The following is a 13,563-nucleotide window of genomic DNA, read 5'->3' as shown; positions in this document are numbered from 1 at the left end:
AAAAAAAAAAAATAGTGAGACTCACAAGATGAAGCCAATAAGGTCACTACCGGAAGCACTGGCTGGATAGCTTGGCCATTTACCAGAGTGACTTCAAACAAGTTCTGTGGGGGTACTTTTGCTGTGTGAAGAGAGAGGACCTAAGGCCGAGTGCTTCTGCAGAGCTCATGAGCTGTTGTTTTACCTGTTGGAGACTGGAAATTTTGTCTTCTGAGAGCTGCCTGATTGTAGCTCAATATGCCATGTGCCTGCTGAAAATGGAAACACCTCTGAAAAACTTGTAATACATGAGATAATTCAGGCTTCCTGATCAGAGGTTCTCATAGTATTCTTTCTTAAAGAATGATGAGCTAAACTCAGAGCATGTCATTCAAATCTAGCAAATCCATTCTGCACTCAATTAACTTAATCTGAAAGATATAGTGGGCCATTAATCCATCAGGAGCAGCAGTTTTGATAAAACCGTCAAATTAAATTCTCCAACTAAGAAAAAGAGGGGGAGGGGAGACAGTGCTCAGTATCCCTCGAATGGAGGTTAGTTACCCAGCTCAAATCTTAGAGGCCTGACCTCTGAAACTGTCTGGATAGGTCAGGCATGGCTGTGTGCTTAATGACTTTTCAACCGTGAACTTGTAGGGGTGTAGAGTTGGAGACTATTTAGTTGTTAGAGATTTAGAGAGAAGCCAGTAAGTGATATTATTTATAGAACCCAGAAATTAGTATTGTTGCTGTGAGGTTAAAATGTAAATGAGGTTTGGCCATTTTGAGTAGGAGTTTTGGTCACTCTGGGTCCTCCAACTGTGTGATTTTGGTTATGGCTCCAAATCAACCTTTTTGCTTGCAATCATCTCATTTCTTGCTGGAGTGAGATGCCTGAGAAAACTTCACAAGTCCTGGCACAGGAGTCCCATGATGTTGGCTCTATTCCCCCTTTCTCTTAAAAAGAAGTGGGTCTGGGTTCTTGGTTGAACATTGGCGATTCTAAAGTGCTAGATGCATGTGACAGGCTGAGCCTGGGGGAGATTTCAAGAATGGTGGTGGACTGGAAGGGGGCTGAAGCAGAGAAGAATGTGAACTAGAAGTTGAAAGGCAAGAGAAAAGAAGGGCTTTTGGTATCCTCTCCGTGTGTGTGTGTGTGTGTGTGTGTGTGTGATTTTTGATTCTAGTGGGGCAAGCTTCACTAGATTAACAAACCTCAAGGCCACTGTAAGGTTCATCTCAGCTTGATCTGTGAGAGTGTGTCTGGAGAAGATTAACTGAGTGGGGAGAGTCATGGTGAATATGGGTAGTACTGTACCTGGCTGAGTGATAAGGGAAAAGAGAGAAAGCCAGCACAAAAGCAGCCATTTCTCTGCCTTTTGACTTCAAGATGCAAAGTGAACAGTTGGCTCAGTTTCCCACCACCATCCTTTCCCACCAGGATGAACCATATCCTCAAACTCAATAAAGAGGCCTCTTAGCTAGTGGGTCTCAAGGGGAAAAATTACTGATTTCATTTTATTCCTTGGACATAGCCACAGTTTTTCAACTTATATGAAAGTTATATCCTTGAACCCTGAAGTTGAAAGTGTGACCTAATCCTAACCCGAAACTACAGAACACCCTGGCTCATCAACGGAGCCTACTGAGAGGGTATAGGTTGTGATCTGCTCAGATCTCCCAGCTGGGTGGGAGCCACTGACCAGTATCAGCATACACATATTCACACATGGACATGCACATGCATGCACACATGCATATTGGTAGCCTGAGAAGAGATCGAAAATCAAAATCTGAAGTACAGTTTTGACTGAATTTATATTACTTTTGTAAAAACACCAAACATTCAACCATCATAAACCAGGGGCCATCTCAACACTGAGTGCCTTTTTCAATATTAAAATATTGACTACTCATATTAACTTTTGAATACCTAATTTAGGCTGTATTTGGGGGTTCCTTCTCCTGTGGAGTGGCTCACACATCCCTGGGCATTATTTAGCTTTCCCAAGGAAATCATTGTTCTATCAGTATGCCCTGAGGAAAGTTTGGATCCTAAAAGGGTCCAGCAGGTAGCCTTGGTCACCACAGGGATCTCTCTTGTCAGTTACCAAGCTAAGGTAGAGGGAAGTGGGTAATTGATAGCATCCTGAGAGAGCTTGAGATAGGGGCTGAGAAAGCTGTTTGCATTAGACCACCTGAACTGTGGATGAATCTCACTTAATCTTAAACTTTGATGCTCACTCTTCAGCCTTTATCTTTATTGCTAAATGTACTGATTCATGTAGGTGGTCAGGCTCCAGCAGGCTGAAACACAGCACATCTGTGAAAATGGAAACCCTAAACATAGGTCCAGAGGCTAAGAAGCTGTTCTTTCCACGTGTTCATTTATTCTGTTCCCTGGTAGGAACTGCTGGTTCTACCTAAAAGCCCTCCTTCCCACTAGCCATTCTCTTTCCCACCTCCACCAAAGGTTAGGCTGTTTCTAAATGGTGTGTTCAGGTCCCAGAATACACAGCCTTCCGAGTAAGAACCCTCTGAACATGTTTAACCCACACCTCTGTATCAAGACCGAAGCAAACCCCTCACTGAGATCTTAAAGCAACTCCATGAAGCCTTCCTTTTCTAGTGAGGAAAAGAACATATAGTTAGTTAATTCTCTGTTCAAAATCACAGAGAGACGCTTGATTTGGTGACGCACACCTTTAATCCCAGCACTCAGGAGGCAGAAGCAGATAGATCTCTATGAGTTTGAGGTTGGTCTAGTCTGCATAGCCAGAGATCCTGACTCAAAAGGGCCAAAGAAAAAATCACAGATGACAGAAATTAAATGTTTATATATAACACATACACAAACACACAGATACACACTCATGTGCACACACTTTGTGTACATGCCTATGCAGTGTGAGCCTGCACACAGACACACAAAATAAGTCAGCCAGTCTTTCAATCAATCAATCAATCATCAATCAATCAATCACTGTAATTTTTAAAAGGCAGCCTGGCCTTTAGGTCTTCTCCCTTCTGCTCAGTCTCAGTATAAAACTGACCAAGGGAGCTTGTGATTGGCTCAGTGGGTGCAGGCAAATGCTGCTCAGGCTGACGACCTGAGTTCAATTCTTGGGAATGATAAGGTGAAAAGAGAACTACGGAGTCCCACTGTTATTCTCTGCCTTTAACACACACTCCACTCCCCCACCGCACCCTTGTAATAAATGAAGTAAATAATGATGGTAATAGTAATAATAATAGTCCAACCTAATTGTGCAGATTCTGCCTGTTTTTTTCTCTCTGAATTTAAATGTGGTTGCTTCAGCCATTCTCCTCATTCAGGCATTCCTGTTTTCTGCTTCTTTATTCTCATTCTTGGGTTCCCTCCAGTGCTGTTTAGCTCACACAACCTCTTGAGAGTGTAGACCAGACTCTGCCCTCTAGTGGCTTCCAGTTGTCTTTCAAGACAGCATTAGAACACAGCAGTCACAAGTTCCTGGTCTTTAAGTGGCGTTGTCTGCCTTACATGTCTTCAGTGATGCTGTGCTGTTCCAGGAGAGACACCTCCTCCCTCTGGCCTCTGAGACCACTGTATTAAGAAAGCCCTTTTGTTGGCCACTGTTGGTCAAATCTCTTGACTCTCCCAGGCATCAGCTTAGCCCTCGCCCCGCTTCCAGATGCTATCCATGTCTGCATGAGATGTCCCTCCTCTGGGGGCCCTGAAGTCCAGCGCACACCCCACCATAGCGCCACACCCCACCACAGCGCCACACCCCACCACAGCGCCACACCCCACCACAGCGCCACACCACACCACAACGTCGCCGCCGTTTAGTGCTGTTTTCCCTCCTAGACTGTAAGTTCTCTGAGGGCCAAACCCTGTAACTGGGTCTCCTGGGGTGATATGGTGCTTGGGTTATGTAATTGTAAGTGCACTTAGAGCTGGCACATGTAGACAACTAAATACAACTAAATGAACGACTATACTATTCATTCATTCATCCATGTTTTTGAGACAGGGATTTCTTATAAAGACTATGTTGAAGCTCGAAATCCCCCTGCCTCAGCCTCTAGGGTCCTAGAGCTATAGGAGTGTCTCACCACACCTGGCCAACATGCTATTTGAAGTGGCAACCCCCTTTCAACACTGGCCTCATTGCACCTCTAGAGCTGTGTGACTACTCATACACATTCAACCAAGAGGGAAAGCAGACATTGCTGTGTTTCCTCTGGGTCAGAGAACTGAGTGGAAGGGATGCCACTCTGCCACAGCCCAGCAGTGTAGCACCCCTGGACTAAGGGTGGCACCATCTCTATTGTCCAGGGAAAGAAAACAAACAAACAAAAAATAATATTGTTCCATACCAGGCAGGGTTCAGGAACAAAACCTATAACTGTCTGTCCCTCTACATTGTCTCTCAGGGACTGCAAACTCCATGCAGTTGTTTGTCTTTGTATGGCAGAGGCTCCCAATATTTCACGGCACGATGATGGTGACCCTGTCTAACCCTCTGCCCACAGTGCAAGCAGGCTTCACAGAATGCCTGCTGCCAGAGACCTACAGATGAGTCGCTGGATCACTGAAGCCCAGAGTTTCTTCTTGGAATCGGCTCCTCACCTCCTTTCTTTAGAAAGCAATTGATCTTTCCATACTATCTTGTTCATTGTCTTTCACTGTAATTCACGAGACTCAGTAATTCACAAGGAAAACAAATTTATTCTCTGCTTGAGAGAAAGCTGAGGCAGAGAAGGAACAAAGGAGCTGATCTATTTTAGACATTTGTTTCCCAAGAAGTGATCTATGCCCAGGAAAATTAATCAAGTCTTACAAAGGTGACTCCAGTCTCTCTTAAAGGCCCTACACCCTAACATGAATTTTGGTGGGAGCAGAGCACTTCTTCGATAGCACAGGCCAAGGCTACTTCTCCCTTGACAGTCCTGGACCCTGGACATAGGAATGCTGTGGACCCTGGCGGTCTCTTTCCTTTTTTCCAATGGCACTCACGACCATTTTCATTAAGATTAGTGCTGTTTATCTGTCCTTTCCCCAGCTTGGTCAGAGTGGTTGAAAGAAGGGTCTGCTTCCATGCCTTCTCTCCATCCAGCCTAGAGTAAAATGCAGAACCAAATCATGGAATGCTTTTAAAAATCATTAATTTTTAAAATGTGTGTGCATACACTTGTATGTGTATGTGTGTCTGTGCATGCACACACTCGTGCATGCTGAGGCTGGTGCTAAATTTGAATTTCTTCCTCTATCACTTTCCACTTTGTTTTTTTTTTTTTTTTTTTTTTTTTTTTTTTTTTTTTTTTTTTTTTTTTTTGACATGGTCTCTCCTTGAACCTGAAACTCACAGATTCAGCTAGAAAGCTCCAGGGATTCTCTGTCTTTGCCTACCCTGAGCTGGATTTCTGGCACATGCCACCATGCTCATTTTTTATAGGGTGTTGAGGATGAAACTCATGTCTTCGTTCTTGTATGGCAAACATGAACCATCTCCCTAACATAAGGATGTCCTTATCACCTAGAACAGTATCTTGTCTGCCGAGTCAGTTCTACACACTGGGCAGGCCAAAGCACCTGTCCTTGTGAAGCTCAAAATGCAGATGTTCTGTGTAGGACACCACTCTGTATACGGGTCTGTAGGCACAGACTATGTGCTTGGATCTGGGTGTTGACACGTTCTCAGTGAAGGCTCCTGACCACTTGTGAAGGAAAAACACTCTTTGTAAACTAGAACTACTCACCCGTGGCCGCCAAATTCTGACCAAGTGTGGCTGCTAGAGAGCTGTAGAGCCGGTGATGACGTTGAATAGATAGAATAAGATTTTTCCTTCTTGGAAGGGGATGTGGTCTGCCAGGCCAGTGCAATCATTAATCTTGCACAATTTTGAAGTCTGGGGTCAGCTTCCAGAGCTCTCTATTGAGAACTCTTGGGTTTTAGAGGAAGGTAAAGGACTAGCAAGAAGCGATCAGACTTCAGGATGACGTTCAAACAGAAGCCCTTGATTCCAATAGGGTTACTTTGGCCTTCACTTTCTCCACCCCAAACTTCCCTTAACAGCTATGTACTCATGCATGCACCCACCAACCCAACCACCCGCACACCCACGCACCCACCGACCCAAACACCTGCGCACGCACCACCCACCCACCCACGCATCCACTCACGCATGCTCGCATGCACACACGCATGCACGCACGCATGCACGCACGCATGCACGCACGCATGCACGCACGCACGCACGCACGTACACGCATGCCCAATTACAAACATACCGCTGGGAGTCCTTCGCTATATCCCTAGAGGAGCTTAGCATCTTGTAGACCGTGGGGTTCTGTGTGGCCAGTTCCCAAGGAATCAAGGAATTCCAAGTAAGTTATATACAGTGCTGTTTGTGTTTAGCCAGTGCATAGCTTGGGCTATGGGCCAAGGCCAACCAATCTGTTTTCTTTTCCAGTGCGGAGATCCAAGGCAGCTGATGAGGAGAGGAGCCGTCGTGCTCAGCGAGCCCGGGATGAGTACCGGCGCCACTCGCTCCGAGCCATCCAGAAGGGCACTGTTGCTGGCCTAAGCACCATGTTCCAAGAACTTGGCCAGAACCATGAGCAGGAGGCAAGACTCTATCACCAACTTCCTGGCACCAGTCCACTATCACCCCTCACAGGACCTGACAGGTATTTTAGGGTAGGCATACTCCAAGAAGAACTGTGGACCCGTAAGACAAGCTCTGTGGGCTCTGGTACAGGCTCTGTTCATTACTTGTACGTCATTTGCCTTCCAAGGCCTCAACATTGCAGTCTATATAATGGGCAGAACATAGAAATAAGGTACGCTCTGGACCTCTCAAACAACTTTGCAGTTTGGGGGTTAAACTTTCAGAGGTCAAGGATTCTTGTAATCCTTGATACACTAAGGAAAGCTGTAAGGCCAGGCGATGGTGGTACATGCCTTTAATCCCAGCACTTGGGAGACAGAGGCAGACAGATTTCTGAGTTCGAGGACAGCCTGGTCTACAGAGTGAGTTCCAGGTTAGCCAGGGCTACACAGAGAAACACTGTCTTGAAAAAAACCAACCAAACAAACAAAGAAAGCTGTATAGCTTCTTCCCCTCAAAATCTGCATATACAAACACCCCAAATATTTCCATAGTTTTAGACTCCTTGACCTTGGTCAAAACCTTGTCACAGAAGACCTAAGATGGCATGAATATGGCCCAGTATCCAGGAACTAGGACCATAACCTTTTCTAACCATGGATGGAGCTGGTTTGTACCTAGTTTGAACAGCACTAGTATGGGTAGATTGAGATGTCATTGTGCACATTTGTGTCCCTAGAGGAGTTATTTGCCAAGGACATTTCAGTGACAACCCATGATTGGCAAAGCCAAAGACACAGATCACCTGGATCCTCTCCGTGTCTGCCTGTCTTGCTATACAGCTCTGAGATCTGGCTTCTTGTCTCAAGGCCCCTTGGCTGGCCTTGCAGAAGAGCTACTTCCTGTGGACCAGAGATGTGGGATTGCATGCCTGTGGTTCCTTTGTCCTCAGGGAATGTTCAGGAGTCAGTTCACCCCCAGATTATGTGGTTTGTCTAATTTTGTTCTGATTGGACTTTGGTGTTGTTCATAACCCACCATTCCTTTCCTCTAGAGTCTACTAAGAGCTAACTCTGCCTTTCCATCTTCTTTCCCCATCCCCTCTTCTTTCTTTTCTTCCCTCTTCCCTCCCTCCCTCTCTCCCTCTTCCCTCCCTCTCTCCCTCCCTCTCTCCCTCTCTCCCTCCTTCCCTCTCTCCTTTTTTCCTTCCCTCCCTCTATCCCTCCCTCCCTCTTTCCCTCTCTCCCTCCCTCCCTCTCTCCTTCTTTCCCTCCCTTCTCATGTATGACTCCTAAACTAGAAGGTCTGAGAAGCTCTGGTATTCATAGAGAAATCTGATTCCTTCCCTGGGCACCATCTCTTCACTGTACCACCATAGACACTGCTCTCAGATTCTGTCTGTACCCCATCTTAACCCCTGGGCTTTTTTGTGCAGCAGTCAACATAAAGACAAGCAAGCAAGAAAACAAACAAACAACCTTGTTTGTCCTCTTTTCTTTAATAGCCATCTTGTGTTCGGCAGTATGGCTTTGCTATTAGTCATCAGAGACTATCAGTCTATCAGACATTGCTATTTCAAATCTTTTTGCAACCGCCAACAGGGCTCTGCATATATAAACTTGCAGAAATTAATTTTACATTAGGCAACCATAATCTGCAAAGATATTCTCTCTTTACTCCAGGGCTGTGTGCTTTTGAGATTCAATGGTCCTGCACAGGGCTAATACCAATGTGTTGCATCTTCATATCCTTTATCCCAGCTCACCTTGTTTTGCTGTCAACCTTGTTTGAGGAAATACGTCTTGTGGTACATTTCAATGCTCATGTATGTCTATGAACAAGACTAAGCAATTCACAAATGTTGAAGGGCCATGCTATTTTCTTCTCCATCTGTTGTCCAGTACGTCCTCTCACTATGTGCTCTATGCTCTCTTTATCCATATCTAGTATTTCCTCATGTTAGAGAAAAAAATTGTGACAAATCCATTTTCTCAATTTGCCAGTTATCTTTTGATTTTGGGGGGTACACTATTCTAGTATGCAGAAATGCTTGATCTTTTTTTTTGTTTTGTTTTTGTTTTTGTTTTTCGAGAAAGGGTTTCTCTGGCTGTCCTGGAACTCACTCTGTAGACCAGGCTGGCCTTGAACTCAGAAATCCACCTGCCTCTGCCTCCCAAGTACTGGGATTAAAGGCATGCACCACCACTGCTTGATTTTTATGAGATAAATTTCTTGTGTGTTTTTTGAATCTGGGAGAATAATTAGAGATACCTTCCCCATTCTATGCTCTTAAAACTTTTTATTAATTAGTCATACACACAAACACACATATACACATGCACACACATGCAAACACACATGCACATATGCACATGCCAGATCATGTATGTGAAGGTCAGAGAGGACAACTTGTGAGAGTCAATTCTCTGTGTGTGGGTTCCTGGAATCAAGTTCACATGGTCCAACTTGGGAGCAAATGCCTTTATCTGTTCTGCCATATCTTTCCATTCCACTTCTTTTCTTTATCCTCCCTATTCTTGTCCTTCCATTTCTTTTTCCTCTCTGATCCCTCCCTCCCTCACTCTCTTTCTTCCTTTCAGGACCTGGGAGCGACCTCTGTGTCCACTCTCCAGAGAAGTCATCGTGCGCTGGTTCAAGGAAGAACAGCTGCCTCGCCGAGCTGGCTTTGAGAGGAACACCAAGTCTATCGCCCCCTGGTTTCATGGTAGTATACTTTCTGGGCCCCACTTCAGATGATGTTACATGTCCAACTCTTTCTCAGATGGAAGAAGTCTTGAAGGATAGCTGTAATTAGAGGTGTGGAGAACTTTGGGGTCCTTGTTGCTTGAATTCTTCCTCCAGCACTTGGCAAGAATCCATGAGTCTAGGGTCACTGGGATGCTGGACATACATTCCCTTTGTCTTCTAGGAAGTTGTGAACCTGAGTCCCATCTACTCTTGTCATCAGCACTGGGCCTCTTTGGTTTTCAAGTCACCCACCAGGTTAAACCTTTGTACTCATTAGACAGTGAGCCCAGGGCCCCCAGGCTACTGGTGAGCAGGGCAGGGCCATAGTGTCTCTTGAGTCTGCAACTCTATTTATAGCCATAGCCATGGCCACATCATGGTAGGCTGTTCACTCTGAAAAACAAAATCATTTTGGTTAGATGCCAGATTGATGGATGAAGAATTCAGAGTAACTTTAGTGCAGAGCATTGGATGAGGTACCTCTTTAGAAATCTTCCAATCTCTTCATTATGGATATGAAACCAAAGCTCAAAGACAGAAGGGTGTTTCCAAAAAGGACTAGATGATGTTTAAAGTTAACATCAAGAATGAATCTCCACGTCCATCACCTCTCTTCAGTGATCTGAATATGCAGTATCTTCACATAGGGAAACAAACTTGACTGTGGATTCACCAGAGATTTGCTACAGAGAATTAGCAATAGCTTCTGGCTTTGAGTTCTCTCAATGTTACTTAGCTACTGCTGCATAACAAACAACTTCAAATTACCATACTTTAAAGCAGGTAGACCTCTTTTTATTTCTTCATGTGTGTCTGAATTGGCTGGACAGTTCTAGCCTGGTTCAGATGATCGTGGCTGATCTCATTGATGTTCCTCTGGGTAGTCAGAAGGCCATCTAAAGCTGACTGACTTAGGAGAACCTTCTCTGTGCTCATGTGAACCCTTATATTCCAGCAGTCTAGCCAGAGCGTCAAATTTCTGCACCTTGGCCTTGTTCCCTAAGTCTTCCTTCCTTTACTAACACTTAACTAAAGTTAGGAAAGCTTAGGATTCCCCCTGTCAGAATGGACCTCTCCTGACACTATTATTACCCACGTGACCCCTATCTGCCTGCTTCCCTACTGTCAAATCTCCTAGTGGACAGGAGAGCCTTATCATGGCCTGTGTTTCCCATGTTTGTCTTGTTGGTGAACTGCTCTCCTAGTGCAGACCAGGTTCTGTGTCCTCTTAATTCTATCCAGTCGAAGGGCTGGACCTAGTGTTATGTTGATGCAGAGTTATGGTGTCTTGATAGTTGCTTGGCATCTGGCAAAGGAACGCCCTCCTGGGCATGTAATAAGCATGGCTCTAACTCTGAGAAAGGAACGAGAAATGCTTAACCGGAAAACATGCTAATTGAGCAAAACCTGCCTGTACCCCTACTCTAGTCTGCTGGAGCCCAAAGAGCATGTGAACTCTGAATGCAGGCTGCTGGCAGCTCAGATGAAGTACTGATAGGTCCTCTGAAGGTCACAAGGTGATGGTCTTCCAGTCTTTCTTGGTCTGTCCTCTTCCTGGCTCATTCTTCACAAAACATTGTGGGACTCTTTTAAAGGCAGTCAGATTCCATCACATCTCTGCTGTGTTATCCATTACCTATCTTTATATATGCATAAAAGAAAAAAAAAAAACAAAATCCAAAAACTGAAACCTCTCTAAACCCTGGTCCAAGGTCCACAAGGCCCGGGTGACAGGTAGTTCCTGCACCAAACTTATGTCAATCACCTGTGCCCCCATTGCCCAGAGCTCTGGCCTTTCCGTTCTTGCATGAGCTACCCTCCTTTCCAGCTCAAACCCTTTGTCCTTGCAATGATGTTGCCTGCCTTTGCTGTCTCTTCCCAGCTCTTTACTTGGCATATATAGTCTTACTTTTCATCTGCAATATCTGCTCCTCTGAAAAGCCTCTCCTGGATTTCTTTCCAAGGCTATTTTCTTTACGCTTTGCCAGTTTGTCTTCTATCATTCCCAAATACCTCCCGTATGCCATTGGTATTTATCTCAATGTTCATTGTCTATTCTCCTATATGAATTTAACTCTGCAAAGCGAAGTGCCTGGCCTGTTACCCAGTGCCTGCACAGTAGGCATCTATGGAAGAATGGGTAAAGGTGGGCATTAGCTGTCAGATCCCAGGCTTTCCAGTCCCAAATAACAGTTCTTGATACTCAGCAGGGGTCCTTGTAGTTGTATAATAACCACACCAAAGAGCTTAGAAACAATCTGACAGGCCGGAGTTGTACAAGAGATAGCTTGTTTTGCTAATTGGTGATATGACCAACAGATGCAGGACACAGGCCTTAGGCACTTCTCGGTTCATCTGTCACCTCTACCTCCCAGTTGCCTAGGGGTCAGGTTCAGAAACACAGCCAAGAGAAGCTTGCCATCATCTATTACTGCCAATATTGTCAACATCTAGAAGACTATAACATCCCCTCTGCATGGATCACAAATATGTGTGTAGGCTTTGTTACACTTCAGAACACAGGCACCCAAAGACTCAGTGGCTGTTCCCAACTAAGGGTTATTTTATACTCTGCTTTCATGCCTGTTGGCCTAGACATCTAGGCCTCATACTGAGGTTTTGTTTCTATTGGAAAGTCTAATGGTTTCAGGGCATAGGGAAAGGAAAGAGTGAGTCACACAGTAGTCTCAAAATTTCTAGATGGAACAGATACCTGCTATGATTACACCTGTGCCATAGTGTCTGTGGTGTGCTTGGGAGTTTTGAATGACAAGACTCTTATAACTATTTTCCATTTTTGGTGATCTTCCCTCTCTTAGGCCTCCATCTATCCAAAAGAATCATGGGTTAGCTCTTCATGGCTCAGAGAAAGCACTCACGGGTGACTGAACCACATGTCCCTGGAGCTGGTATCAGAGCCTTTTTCCATTCTGTAGCATTGTATTGTCTGAAGCCCTTCATGGATCTCCCATTTGGACCACCACCTTTTTATCCCCATGTGTATGTTATTACTACCATGGGAGTAGTTTATGATGTCTCACATGGCTGCAGAGTGCAGCTCAAGTGTCCCCTTAGGGGTGGGGTTTGGTGGCTTTGCTGGTTGCTCTTGGTAACCAGTAGGGGAAGTACAATAGAGGTGATCAAATTTATCTTTTTTTTTTTTTTTTGGAAGGTCTTAGAGGTTTTTATTTTCATTGTTGTTTTTATGTACAAAGACCAGTATGGTCTCTTTCACTTGGTAGACTGTCTTGGATAATATATTCAAGAAGGGTTACTTGGTCCAACTTAATGAAGCCTGTATGCCCTTTGCATACAGCTGGAACACTGCCTGTACATACTCAGCAGTGACTCTCATGCTCACCCATGTTGCCTTCAGATGCCCAGCTGGGGAAACAGAAATTTATCTTTAATTTTACTTTCTACTTCAGTGGAGAAAAGGGTAAGTTTTATGTTGTCACAGAACAAACAGAACCTAGATTTAAGTCTTAGAATTTGTATAATTGACTTCATATTTTCCTGACAGTTTCTACCATAAAGCATGTAGGGAGGTTGTTCACACACAGAACAGAACTATTTGGTGACCAGGTTTTCATTAGTCTGTGACAGAATGAAAGAAAAAGGCTCATATATGGAGGATGGCTTACTGCCTTTGCTTAGAAAGAAAAGACTATGCTGTATTTCTATTCCAGGATTATATTCCTCTTCAGTTTTAGTGTTAAAATGCCACATTTTTTTTTCTGAATTGATGGTGATAGTTAACAGTGGTTACTTTAATATATTGCACATTTATGTAAAAACAAAATATAAGCAGCCCAGTTTTAAGATGTGTGTGTGTGTGTGTGTGTGTTCATTTCTAAAATGCTAAAGTACAGAATACCGGGAGGTCCCCAATTTTTTTTCCAACATGTGGATTTCCTGATGGGTAGGTGGGACTGCTTCTGTACCAATCCCTACAGAGACAGAGAGCTTATTAGCCCACAGGTAGCCTGTGACAGTTTACTAACCCCTTTGATAGGGACCTTCCTCATGTCGTGGGTGGCCAGGGATCTCAGCTGGAGACATCCTACTTTATGTAGCCTTCTGGGCACACAGGATGCACTTAGATATGCTTTTGTCACAGTGATGCTGTAGGTAGAAGAGAATGATGCACAACATTTGAGTTTCTTTTTTTTTTTATATATATATTTTTTATTTCTTTATTTATATGCGAATTTCTCCATTCCCAGTTTCCCCTCCAAAAAA

The 13,563-nt window shown here is 44.4% G+C and overlaps 1 protein-coding gene across 3 annotated transcripts in view; it reads left to right on the top strand.

Moving 5' to 3' along the window:
* The window catches only part of Sh2d4b (SH2 domain containing 4B), an 81,886-nt gene that overhangs the window by 45,004 nt on the left and 23,319 nt on the right, over positions 1 to 13,563 (top strand). For 2 of the 3 annotated variants that reach the window (XM_031362835.1, XM_031362834.1), the window contains 2 exons: positions 6,436 to 6,652; positions 9,174 to 9,298. In XM_031362835.1, the coding sequence (XP_031218695.1) occupies positions 6,436 to 6,652; positions 9,174 to 9,298 (342 nt within the window). Of the gene's footprint in view, positions 1 to 6,435; positions 6,653 to 7,873; positions 7,877 to 9,173; positions 9,299 to 13,563 lie in introns of all 3 variants that reach the window. The other variant, XM_031362832.1, reaches the window with a different exon arrangement.

This window comes from Mastomys coucha, unplaced genomic scaffold (genome assembly GCF_008632895.1).
Source record: "Mastomys coucha isolate ucsf_1 unplaced genomic scaffold, UCSF_Mcou_1 pScaffold9, whole genome shotgun sequence".
NCBI classification, from domain to species: domain Eukaryota; kingdom Metazoa; phylum Chordata; class Mammalia; order Rodentia; family Muridae; genus Mastomys; species Mastomys coucha.
Note: the sequence above shows the minus strand (reverse complement) of the source record. Positions and strands in the feature narration are given on the sequence as shown.